The sequence below is a fragment of the Salmo salar genome, chromosome ssa09 (genome assembly GCF_905237065.1).
Source record: "Salmo salar chromosome ssa09, Ssal_v3.1, whole genome shotgun sequence".
NCBI lineage: Eukaryota > Metazoa > Chordata > Actinopteri > Salmoniformes > Salmonidae > Salmo > Salmo salar.
The window spans coordinates 122,638,895-122,661,716 of NC_059450.1; the positions used below are offsets into that span (position 1 = coordinate 122,638,895).

Consider the following 22,822-nt stretch of genomic DNA (forward strand, 5'->3'; position numbering starts at 1 on the left):
CTAACCAACATCTCCAATCTCATCTCATTGATTGGACTCCAGGTTAGCTGACACCTGACTCTAATTAGCTTTTGGAGAAGTCATTAGCCTAGGAGGTCACATACTTTTTCCAACCTACACTGTGAATGTTTAAATTATGTATTCAATATAGACAAGAAAAATACAATAATTTGTGTGTTATTATTTTAAGCACACTGTGTTTGTCTATTGATGTAACTTAGATGAAGATCAGATCAAATTTGATTACCAATTTATGTAGAAATCCAGGTAATTCCAAAGGGTTCACATATTTTTTCTTTCCACTGTATGCATACCATCATAGCACAGGCCTACCAACAAAAATGTAACAGTGGAATACTACTATTTTTTCAAATGCAGTGCTCAGACATTCTGTGAGAGGAAATTACTTTTAAAACATGATATGAAGCTATAAATCAAAGTTCCCCATGGCAACAAAAACAAAAAATGGAGCCTATACCTGGTCCTTGGTTTGTATTTTATTGTGATATTCCTTAATTATGTTATTTTTTTTCTTAACTGCATTGTTGGTTAAAGGGCTTGTAAGTAAGCATTTCACTGTACAGTTGGTTCACCTGTTGTATTCGGTGTATGTGACAAATACAATTTGATATGACAAAACAGTTGAACCAACCAATTAGTGAAATATATTTGGGGAGTTGAAATTTTACTGTGGCTATAATAGTAAATTATAATTAGTACAGGACAGGCTCCGACACACACGTCACCGTTCACAGCTACCACCAATATAGTCATTCCAAGGAGAGGGAACTGAGGGCCAACTAAGAGAAAAGTAAAGTGAACTTGTTCAAATTACTGAACAAGCAGCAGAATACCTCAACGTGCCCTAAAACCCAGTCCCCTAGGCTGCAGATATGCATATACACATGCCAAAGAATGATCTTTCACAACTGTTGAACGAAAAAATGTCGGGTACTTCGGTGACAAACGTATGAGAACGTAATGTTTATGTCGTCATATTCGGAATATCCCACCCCTTCTCTTTGGAGGAGACAGTCAGCCATTTTAAGTGGATGAGTTTCATTTTACAGCGCAACTGTAGGACGGAGAATCTCAGGACACAATTTCAACCTATTTCTCTAACAACTGTTAGTGGGGAATTGACTACTATGAACTGAAACTCTTCCTTAAACCATTAACAAGTACTGTAGATCCAAGTTAAGTGACGCATAAGCCAGTAGAGTTGTAATTTTTTTTGCACCTAAATGTAGCTAGAGGAAATGGCTGTGGAAAGCATGACTGTCCATCCAAACTCCCCAACAACAACCAACCACGAACACAGTCTTCTCACTGACGAAAGGTCGAGTAATTCTACAATCATATTTCTATCAAACTATTTATTTGTCCTGTGCTTTTTAGGTATAAAAAGCCCGGGTTTCTTTTTCAATTTTTTCTTTCAAAGGGATTAAAGTCGCCTTTTTCTGGGGAACAAGTACAGAGGTAACGAACGCCATCTTGAAACGTTGCTCAGCGCAAACTGGAAGGTCAAATATGAACCTGGGATCTGATCAGTTTGAATAAGTATTTCAAGGAGTTATTTTATGAAGAAAAAAGACCATCAGTTCAAATAACTGATCCATCAAAGTTGCATCCCCACCAAAGTAGAGTGAATGAAGAAAAATATTATTTTTGCTTGCTAATTGTCCACCATTAACTTAACTAGCAAAAATGTATTTCTGAATAGATTTCCAATTAGCTATATGTCCAAAACGTTTTTGAACACAAAAGCTTTGCAAAATTGCATCGCAAAGACAGGGCTAGCTAACGTTCCAACTCGCTAGCTAGCTGGCTGCCCTTCGTGGAAAAAAGACAGTTTGCTAACTATCCGCCAAGCCAATAGGGCGAATTTTAACAGTTTCATAATTAATCATTACATTCTAGGTTTTTCAGGTCAGACAAAGACTTGATTGCAATGGATTAATAGCCATTAGTTGGACATTGGAGGTATTTCCTTTATTAGCACTCATGCTAAGTAACGAAGTTGCTAGCTAGTTACGTTAGCTAACTACGCAGTTAATTTTTTGCTAGCTAGCTTGCCAGACCAATCTAGCTAGTAAGCAAAGGCCGCAATTGTGCCTGCCTTTTTTTTTTTTAGCAACTAGATAGTTGTGTTGAAAGCATTTGTCATTGGAATTGATGCAGCTGTTCACTTGTCACCCTATATATAGACAGAGCCCTCTTAAATCGGCGAATAAAATGAATTGGTTCGATTAGTTAACGCTGGCTACCTATGAAGTTAACTATTGGTCCACGGGTAATGGTAACTAAGCCAACTAGCTAGGGATTAATATAGCGTTTAATCACTAACAATTAACAAATTGATACATTTCCAAGGCGTGAAATTGATCATACTAACTAGTGAGCAAAAATGTAACAAACGTGATTGCGCAATTGTTTTAGCATGCTCATCCACTTTAATGTTTGTGCCACACTTGTTTTTTTTGGTTTTTTTTACAGTTTATACTAGATCTGTACATAAATGGATTTAACATTTTCTTCCTTTGCAAGTTCAGGAAAATTGCCAAATTTTGTACCCTTATAAAGTTTCTATCTTCTCAGGACAGACTGCTATATTACTTTAGATTGTTATCCCGAACACCCACCAAATCCCAGAACTGTGTTGAACGTTTGCAAAGCATTTCAGATGTCTAAAAAGTCAAGTAAACCACAAATGTTACCTGATTTCCCTGTCTGTCTTCAGCATCCCCCTCCCCAGACAACCCAAGTTATACCATTTCCACAAACCCTAATAATAAAGTGGGGAGACCACTATTATGTTCCGAAAACTTTTTTTTGGGGGGGGGGGCAATGGTCATACCAGTGTTTGAGTGCAGAATGTGAAGAAAACCTCTCACAGTAAGTACTTCCCATCATTTTGATTTAAGGCCCATTGTTTGTAGTTTTATTGATTATTCGGGAACTTTTTGACCTTTTTAATTAAGCTGTAATGTTGTTGTGATGATGCATGAATAGTATTGTAAAATGTATTTTTAAGCGAAAGCATAAGTTTACATGACTGATTGTACCTAGTACTTTCAGCATTAACTCAGTTTATGCTCTTGGAACTACATAGGTTGTGTCCAGTGCACACACACAACTTTATAGCAACTGTAAAGGTTGTCTTGTTTGAAGTGTGATTATCCTTAGACTCCAGATTATTTATTTTTATTAGGCTATATATTTGGATCCAAGTGTAACTTTTTTTCTGTTCATAGTTCCTTGGGGTAGAGTAGACTAGAGCCTTATCTAATTGGCTGTAGTGGGTGCTATCATTTCCTGACCCCTCTGTTATTGGAGTGATACATCATTTTTTTATGCAAAGTCTTTGTGATGTGGGCTATAAAACCCAGAGGAGGCTGTTGACAGGTGCTTTGCATTTGCCATTTAACACATTTGTCAGGACATCTAACCAGCCTGACAATATACTTTTTTTTACTGTAATGTTAATAAACCAAAACACCTGTAACCTCAGTTTGAAATAGGCTACTACATAATGTTGTAAGAGTAAGTTTTCATTCAGGGCAAGACAAGATAGGTTTGGCTAGACCCTAAGGTCTCTTTACACAGCTAAATGGTTTGGCAAACTCCCAGCCAATGGGAGTGGCACACCTCTGTAGAAGTATAGGTTGGCTTGACTGGCATCTGAACTGCGCAAAATCATGATTAAGTGTTTTGCTTGTCCGCAGAATCCTGAATACTTGTACCTGGCACCCCACTAGAGAAAGAGGCAGTGCTATGTCAGTAGAGCCTTTGTTCTGTGTACGTGCCCATGTCAGTCCATAGAACCCCCAGCAATGCAAAGTTCTGCGCTCATCAAGAAGGGCCTCATTGTGCCTCTTGAAGGACGTGAGTGATCTTGATTCAAGGGTTGGCTGTGCTGAGTTAAATTAGGTTGACTCGATTGTTTTATGCCAGGTGGTAATACCATGCCATTGACAATGAAGGAAAAAATGTATCAACTTGCAGTTTTAGATGAATTTGGTTTATTTAAGAGTGACTAGATCTATATCTCATTCATCCCTCTCTGGCTGAGAGTAGACTTAGGATAACTAAATGTAAGGAGGAGCAGGAGACTTTAGTAAGACCCAGCAACCCTCGGGCCCAGGAGGAAAGTCATGTCCTACATAGGAAGTTAGTATGTTGAGGATGTGGTGTGGACTGTGTTGGTGTGAGTATAAAGAGAGATCAGTCAACATTTATTTGTGTCAATTGACCTATAGGCCTATGTCCACAGATTGGGTCTGTATGCTCAGAGTAAAGTCTATTCTATAGCCTACATCGAACTCATTGTTTTACTACCGAAACCATTTCTGTGTACTTTGGCCAAAAGTCAGAATTCTAATCTGTATTTGAATAATCAAATAAAGGCCTAACCTGTACCATTTCGAAGTTAGGTTATACCAGACACTTAAAGCGAGACTGTTACTCAAGCCTGCTCTGATCAGTGTCAGCAAATATCCGTTCACTCTGTAGGCTGGACTCTGGCTATAGTGTCGCTTCAAATGGACATAGTGGTCATATCCTACTTATCACCCATAGGGCGGCGCACAATTGGCCCAGCGTCGTCCGGGTTAGGGTTTGGCTGAGGTAGGCCGTCAATTGTAAATACAAAATAGTTCTTAACTGACTTGCCTAGTTAAATAAAGGTTAAATAAATAAAAAATACAAATCACCACCACCACAGATGCCTTATTGTCACGCCAGTGTATTTCTGTAAATCATGTAATGCCTCTGTGAAACTACACCTTGAAAGCTGGCAGGGGGAAAAGGTATCTGTGTCTAATTTCTTGTTGTCTGTGTTCTCTAGCCACATTTAGGCCCAGCTATTCCAGTTTTAGTAGTTTTAACCATTGCAGTTTCCTGTGTAACGTTTGAGATTTGTATTGGTTGTTGGTTAAATATTTTCATCTTCTAAGCAAGCATATTGCATGCTGTTGAGGACTGTTGACAGATGAAATTCACTGATCTTCACTGATAAATAGCAGACTGTTTAAGATCATTTTTGTTATGTAAACACTGATCTCCCCGCACAGGAATGACTAGCTCGATTTAGTGATGGGCCTATTGCTTTCAAAATGTCCTTGAAATGAATGTTGATGTTGAATCCACCCTGTATAATGAAGGCCAACGGATTACGCATGTCCAGCAGTACTGAATCCCCCTCCCCCACCAGTTGCATCATCAGAGTTGCATCACTCTCAACTTTTCCCAGTCCAAAGAGACAAAACAATAAAGCTCAAAGTGTCCACATTACACACACATGGAAATGTCATACCTATAGCGAAATGCAGAGAAACTTGCTGTTACTGATTGCTGTCCCATATATTAACTGCCATATAATTTGTTTACCACAGAGGACACCCACCTTATCCCTGTCCTCCTCACGATAACTCCGCTTGTTTTGCCACAGAAATAACACACGGCCTTTACACCCTAGCAGTCCTATCCCCAGCATACAGTCAGTAGGCCTATGTGTTCAATCTAAGAAAAACATGATCTGGCCCTCTGACTCTCAGCAGACGCTAGGTCCTTTATGTCACCCACAATAACAGCCAATCGTCAACCCAGTCACCCAAACACTCATAACTCATCAGAATGTTACAGTAGAGCAGCCTACGTTGTGTCATGGTTTGTGGGTGAACGGTGGTGTGATTAATGTTTGACGAGTTCAGAGAAACGCAGCTCTCAGACATTATCACAGGATAGGATAACAACAGCTGATTGGCCCTGAGGATAACCGCATTATCTCCACTGTCAAAACAAATGTACAGAAACGCACAAGGAAACGCCGAAATTAGTGACTGAAACCCAGAAATTAAATTACTCACGTTAGAAAATGAGGGAAGTGACTCCCTCGGGCTATACAAGTCATCAATGTGTAGAACGGGTACACCTGAATTTTGCAATGTTACCTCGACCATGAAAAAGGAATTATCCAAATTCCCAACCTAGCAGTCGCAGTTGTTAATGCCATTTTATTCCACTTTACTTTTTCCCAGACAAAAAGCTTTGATCCCTTATTATTATAGTCTGGTGGTGGTGTCTAGGAATGTAATGTTCACCACCCAGGAACCATCCACCTGTCCCATACTGGGAGTCCAAACATGAACTACGCGTTTAAGACTGGAGTGTGGTTTGAACAGCATTTTGATGACCTGTCTATCTGTTCTCTGTTTGTCACAGATGTGAGGATGGTGAGCTGGAAGAGGGGGAGCTGGAGGATGATGGTGGAGAGGTGGAGATGGCTGAGGAGCCCAGCACCGGGGGAGGAGGAGAAGATGGAGGTGAAGGTGAAGAAGCAACAGCAGCAGAGGCGGCCCCCCCAGAGAAAATTCACCGTAGCAAAGAGCGCCACGCCAGCGGCGACGAGAAGGACGACGAGAAGGCCCGCCGCCACAAGAGGAAGAGGAAAAAAGAGAGGGAGCGGGAGAAGGAGAAGAGGAGAGCCAAGAAGAGACGCAAATCCAAGCACAAAGTAAGAGAGAGTGTGTGTGTGTGTGTGTGTGTGTGTGTGTGTGTGTGTGTGTGTGTGTGTGTGTGTGTGTGTGTGTGTGTGTTTCACATCCAGCTCAGCTCTGGCTTTCATCGTCCTATACAGACCCTTCAGATCAGGGATGTTATTGCTTTCCTACTGTTTAGTCTAAAGATGTTTCTTCGTACTTTGTTACTCAACCTCTCACTCTTTCTGTGTGGTGTTACAGCGTCATGCCTCCTCCAGTGATGACCACTCAGACTTTAGCGATGACTCTGACTACAGCCCAAGTGAGAAGAGGAAGTATCGGGACTATAGCCCTACGTACCCCCCTTCTGTAAGTTACCCCATGGTGGCACTCTAAATCACATGATACTTGCAGCGGAGTTGCTACTCTGTTTGTCACCTTGTAATTGCAGTGGTCTAACAATGATTTTGTTTCCTACCCAGTCCCTTGGAGGTTACCCACCAGCCCCGTCCTCTGGCCACGGGGGCCCCATGCCTAAGAAGGGCAGCTACGTAAAGATGGACAAGCAAAGCTACGGGGGCTACGGCGATTATGAAGAGGAGAACTACGAGGGGGAGGAGGATGAGGAGATGGGCGATGAAGACTACGATGACTTCACCAAGGAGCTCAACCAGTACCGCAAGGCCAAGGAGGGAGGCAGCGGCGATGGGGGTGGAAGGGGCAACTGTCGCGGGGGCAGAGGTAGAAAAAATGGGGTCAGAGGTGAATTGAACGACCCTTACTAGTTTGCTTGCAGGTCCCCGCATGCCGTGGAGATGCTGACACAAGGTGCTGACAGTGTTTATTTTTCTTTCTCCACAGGAGGTAAAGGTCGTATGAAGAACCAGAGAGGTCGAGGAGGCATGAGAGGAGGAGGGCGTGGAGGTAGAGGAAGAGGAGGGAGCAGGGGTCGGGGACGAGGGGGCAAGATGGGCGGAGACAATGAGGATGGAGAAGGGATGATGTATGGAGGAGGAGGAGACGAGATGGAGGTGAGTCAAAGACAGTCATCCTCTGGCCCCAGATGCACAGATCATTTCACATTGTTTATCAATGATACTGGTGTGCTTGCTAAATTATATTGTTTTGGGAAAGTATATTGTTTTGTTTCTGAATTGTTCCTCACCCAGTTGATGTTGTGTTCTAGTATGGAGATGATGACTATGACCACATGGGTGAAGATGACTATGATGAATACTCTCAGTACAGGAAGTCCAAAGACCGTGGAAGGGGTGAGTTGGCTGTCAGAATGTGAAGGATTACCACTATTATTCATACTACACAATACTTAGTCATGCTACAGTAATACAGACATGCTAGGTTAGCTGTTCTGATGTCCTTCCTAAGTAAACATTCTTTGCACCCGATCCAAAATGGTTGCCTGTCTTGTTCCATTGTAGCCCACTGATGAAGTGTCTCTCTCTCTGCTCCAACCAGGTGGTAAAGGTGGGCGTGGCCGGGGCCGGGGGAAACAGGGGCGTGGTATGAACCGGGGAGGCCGAGGGAGGAACCGGGGGAGAGGCCGAGGGGGCGGAGACCAGGGTCACGATGAGGACAACAATGGAGACAATGGGGACATGGGGGTGAGAATAAAACCAACTACAACACCTTACAGACCTGCTCGCTCATCTGAATGAATACTCAACCTGTACAAGTTTCTGATAATGCTCTGAAACTAGTAATGCTTGTGTTGTGGTGCAGGATGGAGGAGGAGGCCAGCACAACAAGCACCAGGGGGACAAGCATCAAGACAAGAAAGGGAAAGCCATCTGCAAGTACTACATGGAGGGCCGCTGTACTTGGGTAAGAAGGAAATCATGGAATTTGAGCGGAGATAATGTTCTTGCCAGGCATTCTCAATAGAATGTCAAATCATTCTTCTTCTAACATATGTTACCGTCAACTGCTTTTTAAAATCTTGTCCAAACGTGATTTTTATTGTTTTATTGCTTTGCCAACTTTCCAGGGGGAACATTGCAACTTCAGCCACGACATTGAGCTGCCCAAGAAGAAAGAACTCTGCAAGTTCTACATCACTGGCTTCTGCGCACGGGCTGAAAACTGCCCCTACATGCATGATATCCTTTACCTGCAGTCCACTTTGTATCAGATTGGACATTTCCTATAATTTCTTCAGTGTGTGTTTCCAGCTAGCATAGCTAGAACGGCCATACTAGTTGTCAAGTTTAGTATAGCCTATATCAGTGCTACCCCCGAGACAGTCTTTGAGTGAGTTCAGTCCATCCAGGCCTTCCATAGTTCCTTAACTCCCCAGCACGTGATTTCCCCTGCAAGTTGTTCCACACCACCGGGAGCTGTGTGAATGGAGACGAATGCATGTTCTCCCACGAGCCTCTCACCGACGACACCCAAGACCTGCTAAACAAGGTTAGCCATCCTCAAGTGGATTTAGACACCAATTCTCTCTGTTTCTTTAACCTCTCTGGGGTATGTGGGACGCTAGCGGGACACACTATTCAACAGCCAGTGAAATAGCAGGGCGGCAAATTCAAAACAACAAAATTCTCATAATTCAAATTTCTCAAACATACAACTATTATATCCCATTTTAAAGATAAAGTTCTCATTAATCCAACCACATTGTCCGATTTCAAAAAGGCTTTACGGCGAAAGCATAACATTAGATTATGTTAGGACAGCGCCGAGACAAGAAAAACCACACAGCCATTTTCCAAGCAAGGAGAGGCGTCACAAAAACCAGAAATACAGCTAAAATGAAACATTAACCTTTGATGATCTTCATCAGATGGCACTCATAGGACTTCATGTTACACAATACATGTATGTTTTGCTCGATAAAGTTCATATTTATATCCAAAAACCACATTTAACATTGGCGTGTAATGTTCAGAAATGTTTTGCCTCCCAAAACTCCCGGTGAATGAGCACATCAATTTACAGAAATACTGATCATAAACGTTGATCAAATATTCAACAGTTATTCAAAGAATTATAGATACACTTCTCCTTAATGCAACCGCTGTGTCAGATTTCAAAAAAGCTTTATGGCGAAAGCAAATTTTGCAATAATCTGATTACAGCACTCAGATATCAAAACAAGCCATACAGATACCCGCCATTTTGGAGTCAACAGAAATGACAAAAATGTCATTATAAATATTCACTTACCTTTGATGATCTTCATCGGAATGCACTCCCAGGAATCCCAGTTCCAGAATAAATGTTAGTTTTGTTCGATAAAGTTCATCGTTATGTCCAAATACCTCCATTTTGTTGGCGCGTTAGGTTCACTATTCCAAATGTAAAGCACGCGCTTACTAAGTCAAACGATGTATAGAATCAATCTTTAGGATGTTTTTATCATAAATCTTCCATAATATTCCAACCGGACGATTCCTTTGTCTTCAAAAAAAGAAAAGGAACAGCTAACTTTCACGTGAGTGCGCGCCACTGAGCTCATGTCATTTTCTCACTCATCTACTTCCAGGAGCTCTTATTCTCTCCCTATTCACAGTAGAAGCATGGAACAACGTTCTAAAGACTGTTGACATCTAGTGGAAGCCTTAGGAAGTGCAAAATGAACCCCAAGTCACTGTATACTGTATAGGCAATCACTTGAAAAACTACAAACCTCAGATTTCCACACTTCCTGGTTGGATTTTTCTCCGTTTTTTGCCTGCCATATGAGTTCTGTTATACTCACAGACATCATTCAAACAGTTTTAGAAACTTCAGAGTGTTTTCTATCCAAATCTACTAATAATATGCATATCCTACCTTCTGAGCCTGAGTAGCAGGCAGTTTACTACTTGGACGTCAAAATACTGCCCCCTACCCTAGAGAAGTTAACTCACTCACTCTCCTCTGTGTTAGTCTGTTAACCCCTTTTGACCACCTTTTCATCTGTTTGTAGATGCTGGCGGAGGATGCCGAGGCTGGAGCTGAGGATGAGAAGGAGGTGGAGGAGCTAAAGAAGCAGGGGATCAACCCCCTTCCCAAGCCTCCTCCTGGGGTGGGCCTGCTCCCGACACCGCCCAGACCAGGGCCGCCCGACAACTCTGGCCCTGGGGACTTTGGATCTCCTGGACCACCACAGGGCCCCATGTCCCCCAACGGCCTACCCGGCCCAGGGCCTAACCAAGGGCCCAGTCCCTGTCCTGGTCCCCTTCCCGCCTACCCAGACAGTGGCTCCTACCAGGGCCCTCCCAATCCCAATGGTCCCGCACCCCCATCCATGGGCCCCCCACCCCCTTGTCCTGGCAATGGAGGGAAGAAGATCCCCTCGTTGTTTGAGATCAAGGTGCAGCCTACGGGACAGCTAGCTCAGAAACTAGCTAATCACAGGTGAGCTTTTCACATCCATCCAAACCTATTTATGTGGCTTTTATAGTTTGAGTATGCACTAGGAACATGGTATAACTCAATGATCTTTCTCTCTACAGAGGTCAGACCCCAGGAACTGCCACAGGCCAAGCTGGTGCCACTGGCCCCCAAGGACACCCTGGTGGGCCTCCGCCTCGGTTCCCTCCACCTGGCATGATGCCCCCAGACATGTCCATGGGTCCTCCCCCACCCATGGGCCCTGGAGGACCGCCCATGATGCCAGGCTTTGGCCCAGAAGGGGGGCCTATGATGCCCCCCGGACCTCCTCCAGGGGGTAACTTCTTTGATAACTTCTTCAACCAGCAGCAAGACATGAATATGGATGGGGTGGTGGAGGAAGGTGAGCTGATATCGTATTGCATCATGAACGAAGCATACAATCACTGTTCGCATCAGAGACTAATGTTGGCCCCTCCAATATCATTTCAGATTGAATCTAAACCTGTGCTGTTATGTGTCTCTGAGAGTGTTGTATATTGTAGTTGTCAACCTTCCTCCTATACCTTTCAGGTGATCACTTCCAGGGCTTTGTAGGGATGGAGGTGAAAGAAGCAAGAGGATCGGGAGGAAACCAGAGCTCCGTGGGAGGCCCCGACGTCCCCGCAAACGGAGGCTCGGCCAATCAGCAGGCGGGGATGGGAGTGCCTGACTTTCTGCCGCCGGCCCAACGCATGCTGTTCATGAGAATTCAGCAGAAACAGCAGGAGGACGAGGAGAGGGCCAGACTTGCCAAGGGGGTAGGAGAGAGGGACGCGGAAGGTACGCTCTATATATACACACACACACACACACACACACACACACACACACACAGACTGTAGACCAGGGGTGGGCAACATGCGTTCAATGTTCTTCTTATACCTAAAGGGGTCCTAAAATTCTAAATCACATATCTAAATGATCCTTGGTATGACCATTTTAAAACAATTCTATATGTTAGCTTAGTAGACCCCCCCCAGGCATAGACACTCCAGGCCACTCTTTAAAAAAAAAAAAAAAAAATGTGATTGGATAGAGAGAGGGGGGAAAGGTAGAGGAGAGAGTTGCTGAAATAGCAGTGGGCCGGATTCGAATCCATGCTGCAGCAGTACACTGGAGGCAGCGACCTAGACCGTTACACCACTCTAGGCCACCCAGGCCACTCTTGAATGTCTAAAACTAGATAGAAAGTACACTACATGACCAAAAGTCTGTGGACACCTGCTCGTCGAACATCTCATTCCAAAATCATGGGCTTTAATATGGAGTTTGTACCCTTTTTGGTGCTATAACAGCCCCTACTCTTCTGGGAAGGCTTTCCACTAGATGTTGGAACATTGCTGCGGGACTTGCTTCCATTCAGCTACAAGAGCATTAGTGAGGTCTGACACAAAAGGTGTTCGATGGGGTTGAGGTCAGGGCTCTGTGCAGGCCAGTTAAGTTCTTCCACATCGATCTTGACAAATCATTTCTGTATGGACCTCACTTTGTGCAAGGGGGCATTGTCATGGTTAAACAGGAAAGGGCCTTCCCCAAACTGTTGCCAAAACTGTACAGTTGGCACTATGCATTGGGGCAGGCAGCGTTCTCCTGCCTGGCATCCGTCAAACCTTGATTTGTCCATCGGACTGCCAGATGGTGAAGCGTGATTCATCACTCTAGAGAATGCATTTCCACTGCTCCAGAGTCCAATGGCGGCGAGCTTTAAACACTCCAGCCGACGCTTGGCATTGCACATAGTGATCTTAGGCTTGTGTGAGGCTGATTGGCCATAGAATCTCCTTTCATGTAGCTCCCAATGAACAGTTATTGTGCTGATGTTGCTTCCAGAGGCAGTTTGGAACTTGGTAGTGAATGTTGCAACTGAGGACAGACGCTTCAACACTCGGCGGTTCCGTTCTGTGAGCTTGTGTGGCCTACCACTTCACGGCTGAGCCGTTGTTGCTCCTAGACATTTCCACTTCAAAATAACAGCACTTACAGTTGACCGGTGCAGCTCTCGCAGGTCAGAAATTTGACGAACTGACTTGTTGGAAAGGTGGCATCCTGTGACGATGCCACGTTGAGTGTGATGAAAGAAATTAAAGCTGAAATAAATCATTCTCTACTATTATTCTGACATTTCACATACTTAAAATAAAGTGGTGATCTTAACTGACCTAAAACAGGGAATTATTACTAGGATTAAATGTCAGGAATTGTGAAAAACTGAGTTCAAATGTGTTTGGCTAAGGTGTATGTAAACTTCCGACTTCAACTGTATGTTCCCAAGTATTCCCACGCATAATAGAGATACATGTGATCGTATACAAATGTAATCAAGGTTTGAAATTATTATGTTTTAGTTAAATATTATATGTTTGGTATTCTTGTGTTCCGGCCACCTGACCATCCGCTCAAGAAACAATCAGCCCGCGGCTAAATCTAGTTGATGATCCCTGATTTAGGTGGTTTTCATTAGGGATGTGAGAAATTGACAATTTTGCTTTACGTTTAACCTCTATGGGCTAGGTGGGACGCAAGCGTCCCACCCATGGTGCACTCCATCAACAGCAGGTGCATTTCAAGAGCGGCAAATTTGAATCCAAATAAATGTCAAAATTCAAATTTTTCAAACATACATATATTTTACACCCTTTGAAAGATAAACATCTCCTTAATCTAACCACGTTTTACGATTTCAAAAAGGTTTTACGGCGAAAGCATAAATTTAGAGTATGTTAGGACAGTACATTTACAAGAGTTGTGTGTAATGTTTTGTCAATTCAAAGACAGGGTCACCAAAACCATAAAACCAGCTAAAATGATGCACTAACCTTTTACAATCTCCATCACATGACACTCCTAGGACATTATGTTAGACAATGCATGCATTTTTAGTTCTATCAAGTTCATATTTATATCCAAAAACAGCGTTTTACTATGGCATTGATGTTGAGGAAATCGTTTCCCTCCAATAACCGGCAGTCAAGTCAGCACCACAAATTAAATAATTAAAATTAGAAAACATTGGTAAAATATTATATTGTCATTTAAAGAATTATAGATTTACATCTCTTGAACGCAATCAACTTGCCAGATTTAAAAATAACCTTACTGGGAAATCACACTTTGCAATAATCTGAGCACTGCGCCCAGAAAAATACGCGTTGCGATACAGACTAGCCGTCATGTTGGGGAGATCTAAAATCGAAAATACTATGTAAATAATCCATTACCTTTGATTCTCTTCATCCAAAAAAGCTCATCATTTATGTCCAAAAATCTCCGTCTTGTTAGCACATGATCTAAGCCCGCCGGACTTCACTTCATGAACGAGGGGAAAAAATATATTTACGTTCGTTCAAACATGTCAAACGTTGTATAGCATAAATCATTAGGGCCTTTTTAACCAGAACATGAATAATATTCAAGGTGGACGAATGCATTCTCTTTTATAACGTATTGGAACGAGGGTACCCAACATGAACTCGCGCGCCAGGTGTCTAATGGGCCATCATCGTTCCATGGCTCTTGTTCGGTCAGATCTCCCTCCAGAAGACTCAAAACACTTTGTAAAGGCTGGTGACATCTAGTGGAAGCAATAGGAAGTGCCAAAATATTCCTCAGCCCCTGTGTTTTTCAATGGCATAGGTTTAAAGGTAATACAACACATCAGGTATCCACTTCCTGTCAGAAAATGTCTCAGGGTTTTTCCTGCCAAATGAGTTCTGTTATACTCACTCACAGATACCATTCAAACAGTTTTAGAAACGTTAGGGTGTTTTCTATCCATATATAATAAGTATATGCATATTCTAGTTACTGGGTAGGATTAGTAACCAGATTAAATCGGGTACATTTTTTTATCCAGCCGTGCAAATACTGCCCCCTAGCCCTAACAGGTTAAATGGCTTTTTTTTAAATCGGTTTTCCATTAAAACGATTTTTTTTAAATCATACAATTCCACATCAATGCAGAATGATAGTCTTATTACCTTTGTATGGCCACTAGGGAATGGCAATGCAGTTACATCTACCGCAGTCATATACCCATGAAAGGGCCTCGGCTAAGGCTGTAAGGGGTCAGTCACCAGGCAGACCGTCAGAACCGTGCACTAGGCCTTTATACCAGCAATCAAAAGCTGTATCTCGCAATGGAATGCTGAATCTTGCAATTTCTTTGCTTGCAACATCTCGCAAAGTCAGTAAAGCAGGGCCTGTCATCAATGAAATAGGCTAGGATATTTTACACACTACAGACCGAAGACTGATTCTGGGTCAGAGTTTTGTGCGTAACAGAGCAGCGCACTGGCTGCGATCTATTGAAAGTCAGACTTCGATCCAAGCTTTTGTCGGGACGGAAGGCGTCTTCCTCCACCTCCCCCCTCAGTCTCATCATTAGCAAAGAGCAGGCGAGCCAGCTGCACTGTGATAAAAAAAAATTGTGGGGGGGAAACATTCTTCTCAATGTTAAGGATCCCAATTTGGTTTAAAAGTTTGAATGTTTAAATGTTCACACCCCTGGTTTTCACTGGTTGTGGTTCTACTTTATACCTTACAGACCATCAGTACGGTTGACTATGTCACTGATTCCTGTTGCTTTATCTCCTAGGTGACTCAGCTAACTGGTACTCCAGTGAGGATGAGGATGGAGGCGGCAGTGTCACATCTATCCTGAAGACGCTCCGCCAGCAGAGCCAGGGGCCCCCCAAACCTGAGGGTCCCCCCAGCGACCCCCGCCTCCAGAAAGGCTCCCCAGCGCACCCCTCCATCCGACCGGCGGACTCCCGTCCGGGGGACCCCCGGCTGGCTCGCGACCCCCGCCTCTCCCGGGCCACAGACTCTGCCCAGGCGTTGGACTCTCCCAACCCCTCCTTGGCCTCCACCGTCACCCCTGCAGACCCCCGCCTGGCACGGCTCGCTACCGCCACCCTCACCCCCAAACCAGACGCCCCCCTGGTGTACAAGCCCCCGCCCCTCACGGCTCCCCCTGCGGAGGAGGAGGAGACGGAGAGGGTTCTGAGGGACAAGCCTGTGCCCATCCCCCTGGACCCCCTGATGGGCATGGCCCTGAGGGACCCGCGCTCCCAGCTGAAGCAGTTCAGCCACATCAAGAAGGACATTCTCCTGCACATGCCCCCATACGCTAAGACAGTGACATGGAACCCTGAGGACCTCATCCCCATCCCAATCCCTAAACAGGACCTCCTCCCCCTCCCCCCAGGCATCCCCCCTGTCTCAGCCCTGGACCCCCGCCTCTCACGCAGCCAGCAGCGAATCCACACGGCCCTCCCCCCTACCCCACCCGTCCCCCCTCCCTCCTTAGAACCCCCCACCCCAGCCTCCTCCTCCTCCCTCCCAGACTTTGAACTGCTCTCTCGCATCCTCAAGACTGTTAACGCCTCATCCGGCCCTTCCCAGTCATCCCCTTCTCTCCCCCTTGTCCCTCCACCGGCCTTATTGCCGGCGCCTCCTGCTTTGTTGCCCACCCCTGTCGACAAGCCCGTCGATCCTCGAATGGCCCGCAAAGCTCCCGCTGACCCCCGGCTCCAGCCGCAGAAATCTGTTCTGAAGCAGCCTTCAGAGTCCCCAGTCCCCCCTCTGACGGTCACCCCGGCAGCCCCTCCACCCACCTCCGGCGCCTCCTCCCCCACCATCGCCCCCTACGACCCTCGGCTACTGTCTGCAGGTGGAGTGGGTCGTGGAGGGGGAGCGGGTGTAGCTGGTGGCAGCAGTGTGCTGAGTGGTATCAGTCTTTATGATCCCCGGACTCCTAGTGCAGGTAAACTTGAGGGCCCTGGTGCCGCCACAAACACTACCCCCAGCAGCGGCCCCACAGAGCCCAAACTCAGTGAGGCGGCACCAGCCAAGCCCAAGGCCAAGGAGCCCCTGTTTGTCCGTAAGTCTGCCCTGGACCAGCCGGAGCCAGAGAAGAGCAGCGAACAGTCCACTGACCGATACAACAGCTATAACCGGCCCAGGCCGAAGCCTGCACCCTCGCCCTCCACCGGGCCCCCCGGAGGTCCTGCTGCCTCTGGCTCCTCCACGGCCGGACAGGGCCCCCATGGTGGTGCTGAGCAGGCCCCGGCGGGCGTCCACAACCTGCCTGTGTCCTCGCTCTTCAGCATGGTGAAACAGGCCAGCAAGCCCAGCGGGTCCGGCAGCCCCTTTGGTGGGAACAGCCCTGCCCAGCCTGGCGACACCACCACCACCACAGAGCAGGACAATGCTTCTCTGAAGGAGGTTTTCAAAGGCTTTGACCCCACGGCATCACCCTTCTGCCAGTGATATCTGAGCCTATCCTGGTCGAACATTGTTTTAGAGACGAACACTGAACGCATCAGCAAGGAGCGCACTGAGGCAGAAGTTGGACTGGCCACAGACTGAACGTTTGAACGTGTTGCTCAGGCGTCACACCTGCAGTGTTTGCTAATCAGATTCTATAACAGACTTTGGGGCCAGGGAGGAAGGGTTTAGGGTGGGTATGTCGGAGTCTGGGAAAGAGCGAACTCTATTTTAAAACAAACAGATGTATAAATAAATCTATTCCCTTTACGAGAGTCCCTCCCTACTTTAAGAGAAAACAATTATAGGACAACAAAAACGAGTCCACAGATTTAAATGGGCTGTACTCCTAGTCCTGTTCATTTTCCTTTGCATTTGTTTGTAACTCCAGTCTCCAAGCTCTCCCTTTTATCATCCATTCTGTCCATATCCCACCAACCCTTTCACGTCACTAGCTTCCACTGTGTCGCCGTCAGAAGAATACTTGTCAATCATTGTAGCTTTTCTAGTACAATCACAGGCAACGATAACACATAGAGAACATTCACTGCCACTCCCTCTGCCTGTTGTGTTATAACAGTACAGTATATTATATATGAATACAACTCTTTTGTTGCTTGATTTGAAGTAATTTCTTTGCACTGTCCGTCTGTTATCTGCCAGTCTTTCCCCTCTGTTGGCTCTCTTCTTTTTTAATATTTGAGCCCTCTGCTCTGTCAGCACTGTTATCTCTAACCTATTCTGTCTGTCTGTTGTGTGTCGGGGTGAAGCCTATGACTATGTCGGCCATGTTGGTCCCACTACCCCACACACCGCTGCTTGAGGTTCCACTTACACCTCTCTGCCACTGAGTCAGAACTGTGAATTGAAAACCACATTGTCCATCTGTCACGTGAGATATGATCATTTTAATTTATTTTATATACTTGAGATATCTGCCTCTCCCTTCTCCTCCCTATGTCACATGACAGTTAATTCAAATCATTTGATATTGTGTGTGTGTGTGTGTGTGTATATATGTATATATGTATATATGTATGTATATATATGTATGTGTATATATATATATATATATTGTGTGTGTGTGTGTCTATATTATATATATATATAATTAGAAAGAAATACATTTATTTCCCCTGCATTTAAGTGGGATGCAGCCTGTAACCGTGAGAGGAGAAACAGACACTGACATTCTTGTTTTGTTGAAGGTTCAAACAAATAAAATAAACTCAATTCCATAGAGGTATGAAAGCCTGGCTACACAAGCATCTAGTTGTTTCTACTTTTGTTTTGCCCTTTGCAAAAAGTGACTGCTTTATAAATAGAACAGTGTCCTGTTTGACGAGAGGTAACATTTTGTAACCGTTCACTGTAGGGGAAGTTGTGAAGTATTTAATAAAGGCGATACGTGATCAACCAGTAACTGACCAGTGTTTCTCGTAGTTTGGTGGGCAGCCTAGACGGTAGGGCAGGCAAGCGTCTCTGTGGTAGTATGTCATCAACCTGTCATCCTAGTGTTTCCTGCTAACCATGATCCCTGTGTGACTCATTTCTTTACATCTCTTGGCTCCAGGAAGTCATGTCACCATCCATCACAGATCTCTTTAGCTAATGGTGGATGTCCACTGAGGATTTACCCTGGTGTTTTACCCAAAAGGCTCAGACTATTTTGTTTCCATCTATGCAGGCCGGAACCTGTGTCTCACTGGGCCATGGCTCCAGCGGACCTGCTCTGACTTGGAGCCAAGGCAAGTCCCTGGGTACTTTTTTAGCTTGCATTTACATACACAGTAACAATGGCTAACTGAACTTTAACACCTCACAAAGCAACCGTCTTGAATGATGCAGAGGTTGTTGATTCTGCCCGCCACAAGTCTTTAGCGTCACGCTACTGATGGAAACACATTGGGCTTGTTCGACGTTGCAGGCGACTGCCGACTGACTGATGTACGAAGAACCTTTCATTATAAATAACTACTCATTATTATTTGTACTGTAGATCAGTCAGTCACAATTTACCCATGATACATTACAGTTTTGATACTCAAACATGGCCAAACACTACGCCACGCCCACGAACGTTAGCTTCTTCTCTGCAATGAGTCTGGATCTGAGTACCTCTCTGACCCCTCACCGACTGCGAAAACATTCGAGGCCATCTGATTGGTCCAGAAACTTATGGCTTGGTCCAGAGCCAGTACACACATGGGTAAAGCGCGGTTTGAAAATTCGGCATTGGCTTTGATAGTCTGGTTAGAGACGATCCAATCGCTGATTTCTTTGTTTTGTTCTTTGTTTTGTTCCCCTCGTCCCCACAAACGACTTCAATGATTGCAGTCTCAGACTAAATTATGTTGCGAATGACAGAGCAGTGGAAGAATTTAGTGTGAGTCATCAGGCTAGGTGACACCCTGGTGTGGAGGTAAGTCTATATAGGAAACCACCATAATGGTTCCTACCTTACACAGGATCTCAAACAGATGGGTTAAAAACCTGACATAACCTTTTGTTGGTTTGATATGGTTTAGTGTCACTTTGAGTTTCAGGCATGGTTGGCTGCTGAAGAACTTCTAAGAGTGACTTATTCTTAAAACATGTATGTGAATGTTGAGGTAGTGAGTATTCAGGCCACTGATTCCATACTGTATTGGGAAATTCTTGGGCTGCACCCAGTTCTTTTATGACAGGAATGCCTTTAGTTTTTGGCATTCAGGACAGGGAGTGTTACTTAGGCCTGATCCTAAAACTGCTCATGACCTTCCTCATGATCCCCCTGACAACGAACAAATCTGCAACAGTACCCCAGGAATGAACATACCAGAAAAAGATCATTACGAAATCCTACTACAGTAGTGTTTGTTTTTGGTTTTATATTTAGATTTTTTTTTTTACCACGTCCTCTTAAATCTATATGAAGTGAAGGTACCTGCTCCTGGTGTGTGTGTGTGTGTGTATATATATATATATATATATATATATATATATATATATATACTGCTCAAAAAAATAAAGGGAACACTTAAACAACACAATGTAACTCCAAGTCAATCACACTTCTGTGAAATCAAACTGTCCACTTAGGAAGCAACACTGATTGACAAATTTCACATGCTGTTGTGCAAATGGAATAGACAACAGGTGGAAATTATAGGCAATTAGCAAGACACCCCCAATAAAGGAGTGGTTCTGCAGGTGGGGACCACAGACCACTTCTCAGTTCCTATGCTTCCTGGCTGATGTTTTGGTCACTTTTGAATGCTGGCGGTGCTTTCACTCTAGTGGTAGCATGAGACGGAGTCTACAACCCACACAAGTGGCTCAGGTAGTGCAGCTCATCCAGGATGGCACATCAATGCGAGCTGTGGCAAGAAGGTTTGCTGTGTCTGTCAGCGTAGTGTCCAGAGCATGGAGGCGCTACCAGGAGACAGGCCAGTACATCAGGAGACGTGGAGGAGGCCGTAGAAGGGCAACAACCCAGCAGCAGGACCACTACCTCCGCCTTTGTGCAAGGAGGAGCACTGCCAGAGCCCTGCAAAATGACCTCCAGCAGGCCACAAATGTGCATGTGTCTGCTCAAACGGTCAGAAACAGACTCCATGAGGGTGGTATGAGGGCCCGACGTCCACAGGTGGGGGTTGTGCTTACAGCCCAACACCGTGCAGGACGTTTGGCATTTGCCAGAGAACACCAAGAGTGGCAAATTCGCCACTGGCGCCCTGTGCTCTTCACAGATGAAAGCAGGTTCACACTGAGCACGTGACAGACGTGACAGAGTCTGGAGACGCCGTGGAGAACGTTCTGCTGCCTGCAACATCCTCCAGCATGACCGGTTTGGCGGTGGGTCAGTCATGGTGTGGGGTGGCATTTCTTTGAGGGGCCGCACAGCCCTCCATGTGCTCGCCAGAGGTAGCCTGACTGCCATTAGGTACCGAGATGAGATCCTCAGACCCCTTGTTAGACCATATGCTGGTGCGGTTGGCCCTGGGTTCCTCCTAATGCAAGACAATGCTAGACCTCATGTGGCTGGAGTGTGTCGGCAGTTCCTGCAAGAGGAAGGCATTGATGCTATGGACTGGCCTGCCTGTTCCCCAGACCTGAATCCAATTGAGCACATCTGGGACATCATGTCTCGCTCCATCCACCAACGCCACGTTGCACCACAGACTGTCCAGGAGTTGGCGGATGCTTTAGTCCAGGTCTGGGAGGAGATCCCTCAGGAGACCATCCGCCACCTCATCAGGAGCATGCCCAGGCATTGTAGGGAGGTCATACAGGCACGTGGAGGCCACACACACTACTGAGCCTCATTTTGACTTGTTTTAAGGACATTCCATCAAAGTTGGATCAGCCTGTAGTGTGGTTTTCCACTTTAATTTTGAGTGTGACTCCAAATCCAGACCTCCATGGGTTGATAAATTGGATTTCCATTGATTTATTTTTGTGTGATTTTGTTGTCAGCACATTCAACTATGTAAAGAAAAAAGTATTTAATAAGATTATTTCTTTCATTCAGATCTAGGATGTGTTGTTTAAGTGTTCCCTTTATTTTTTTGAGCAGTATATATATATATATATATAGCATCCCTGATCTCCTTAAAGACCCAGTGCAGTCAAAAACGTGAATATCCTGTATTTGACATATATTTCCACACTATGAGGTTGGAAAAATACTATGAAAATGATAATGCCCTTTTAGTGTACGAGCTGTTTGAAAAGACAGCCTGAAATTTCAGCCTGTTTTGGTGGGATTGAGTTTTGGCCTGCTTGGTGACATCGCCAGGCGGTAAATTAGTTAGTAGACCAATAAAAAAGAGAGTTCCAATCCTCTCTGCCAATAACAGCTAATGTTCCGTTTTCCCCTCCCTACTCAGATCACTCCCAGACAATCCTAGCAAAATTCTTGCTTGAGAAATTGTTCTTTGCTAAGCTATTTTTGTTTGTTTTCAATTAAAATGGTCAAAAATAATCACAGTAAGGTAATTCATTATTACCCAGAAATTATTTGATATTGAGATAAAAATGGCTGCATTGGACATTTAATTATGGGTTAAAATAGGTCAGGATTGGAAGGCACCTGAGACTTGTAGTACTGCCATCAGCTGGGGGCTCCTTCTGTGTATTCAGAATTCTACCAACAGTCCTGCTTGATCACTGATCAACATCAGCTGAATCCTTCTAAACTCCGGTCTGAGCTGCTTTACTGGAGGAGTCAGCTGCAGAAAACATTAACCGTCATAAAAAAAAGGTTATTTTCCCAGACACAGATTAAGCCTAATCCTGGACTAAAGAGTATTCTCAATTGAGAATCCTAATTCAAAGCCCTAATAAATCCAGGACTAGGCTTAATCTGGGAAATCGGCCCTTAAAGTTGCACAACACTGTCATGCCATCTTCTTTTCATCTTCTTATGCATCAGATATGCAAACATTTTCAGGGCCAAACATTGGAGAAAATAGGATTTATTTTATTGGCTCCCACGAACAATGTACTTTAGCATTTTCTCAGCATCAGTGACGTTATTGTATATTTGGATGAACAGACTGACCTCAACCCCTTGGTATGTATCTGGTGGAGATATGACACAAGAGCTTTCTGGTATAGACAATGTTGTTGTGTTTGGTGGAGTAGGCCCATGTTGCATGCCAGTGAATATCTCCCTGTGGACAATGAATGCACACATCTCAAAATGCTGA

General features: G+C 44.8%; 2 protein-coding genes across 3 annotated transcripts in view; one reads left to right on the plus strand and one right to left on the minus strand.

The window, feature by feature from the left end:
• LOC106612594 (SUMO-activating enzyme subunit 1) overlaps positions 1 to 2,854 on the minus strand; it is a 22,410-nt gene extending 19,556 nt beyond the window's left edge. The window contains exon 1 of the mRNA XM_045724448.1: positions 2,718 to 2,854. Within this exon, the coding sequence (XP_045580404.1) occupies positions 2,718 to 2,743 (26 nt within the window). The 5' untranslated portion in view covers positions 2,744 to 2,854. The remainder of the gene's footprint in view (positions 1 to 2,717) is intronic.
• LOC106612521 (zinc finger CCCH domain-containing protein 4) lies at positions 1,039 to 18,552 on the plus strand. 2 transcript variants are annotated; one of them, XM_045724446.1, is made up of 14 exons: positions 1,039 to 1,339; positions 6,223 to 6,514; positions 6,741 to 6,848; positions 6,962 to 7,241; positions 7,341 to 7,510; positions 7,666 to 7,750; positions 7,956 to 8,101; positions 8,220 to 8,321; positions 8,485 to 8,596; positions 8,797 to 8,906; positions 10,414 to 10,844; positions 10,943 to 11,223; positions 11,394 to 11,642; positions 15,457 to 18,552. In XM_045724446.1, the coding sequence occupies exons 1-14, from the start codon at positions 1,260 to 1,262 to the stop codon at positions 17,130 to 17,132; spliced, it is 4,122 nt and encodes a 1,373-aa protein (XP_045580402.1). In that variant the 5' UTR covers positions 1,039 to 1,259; the 3' UTR covers positions 17,133 to 18,552. The 2 variants fall into 2 exon arrangements, with proteins under 2 accessions (XP_045580402.1, XP_045580403.1); XM_045724447.1 differs by having other exon boundaries at positions 6,962 to 7,220.
• The last annotated feature ends 4,270 nt before the right edge of the window (positions 18,553 to 22,822 follow it).

Coding starts and splice junctions, on each gene's coding strand:
- LOC106612521 (XM_045724446.1), top strand. CDS start 1,260: ATGGCTGTGGAAAGCATGACTGTCCATCCAAACTCCCCAACAACAACC. Junction 6,849..6,961: donor GCCCTACGTACCCCCCTTCT/GTAAGTTACCCC, acceptor TTTCCTACCCAG/TCCCTTGGAGGTTACCCACC. Junction 7,242..7,340: donor TAGAAAAAATGGGGTCAGAG/GTGAATTGAACG, acceptor CTTTCTCCACAG/GAGGTAAAGGTCGTATGAAG.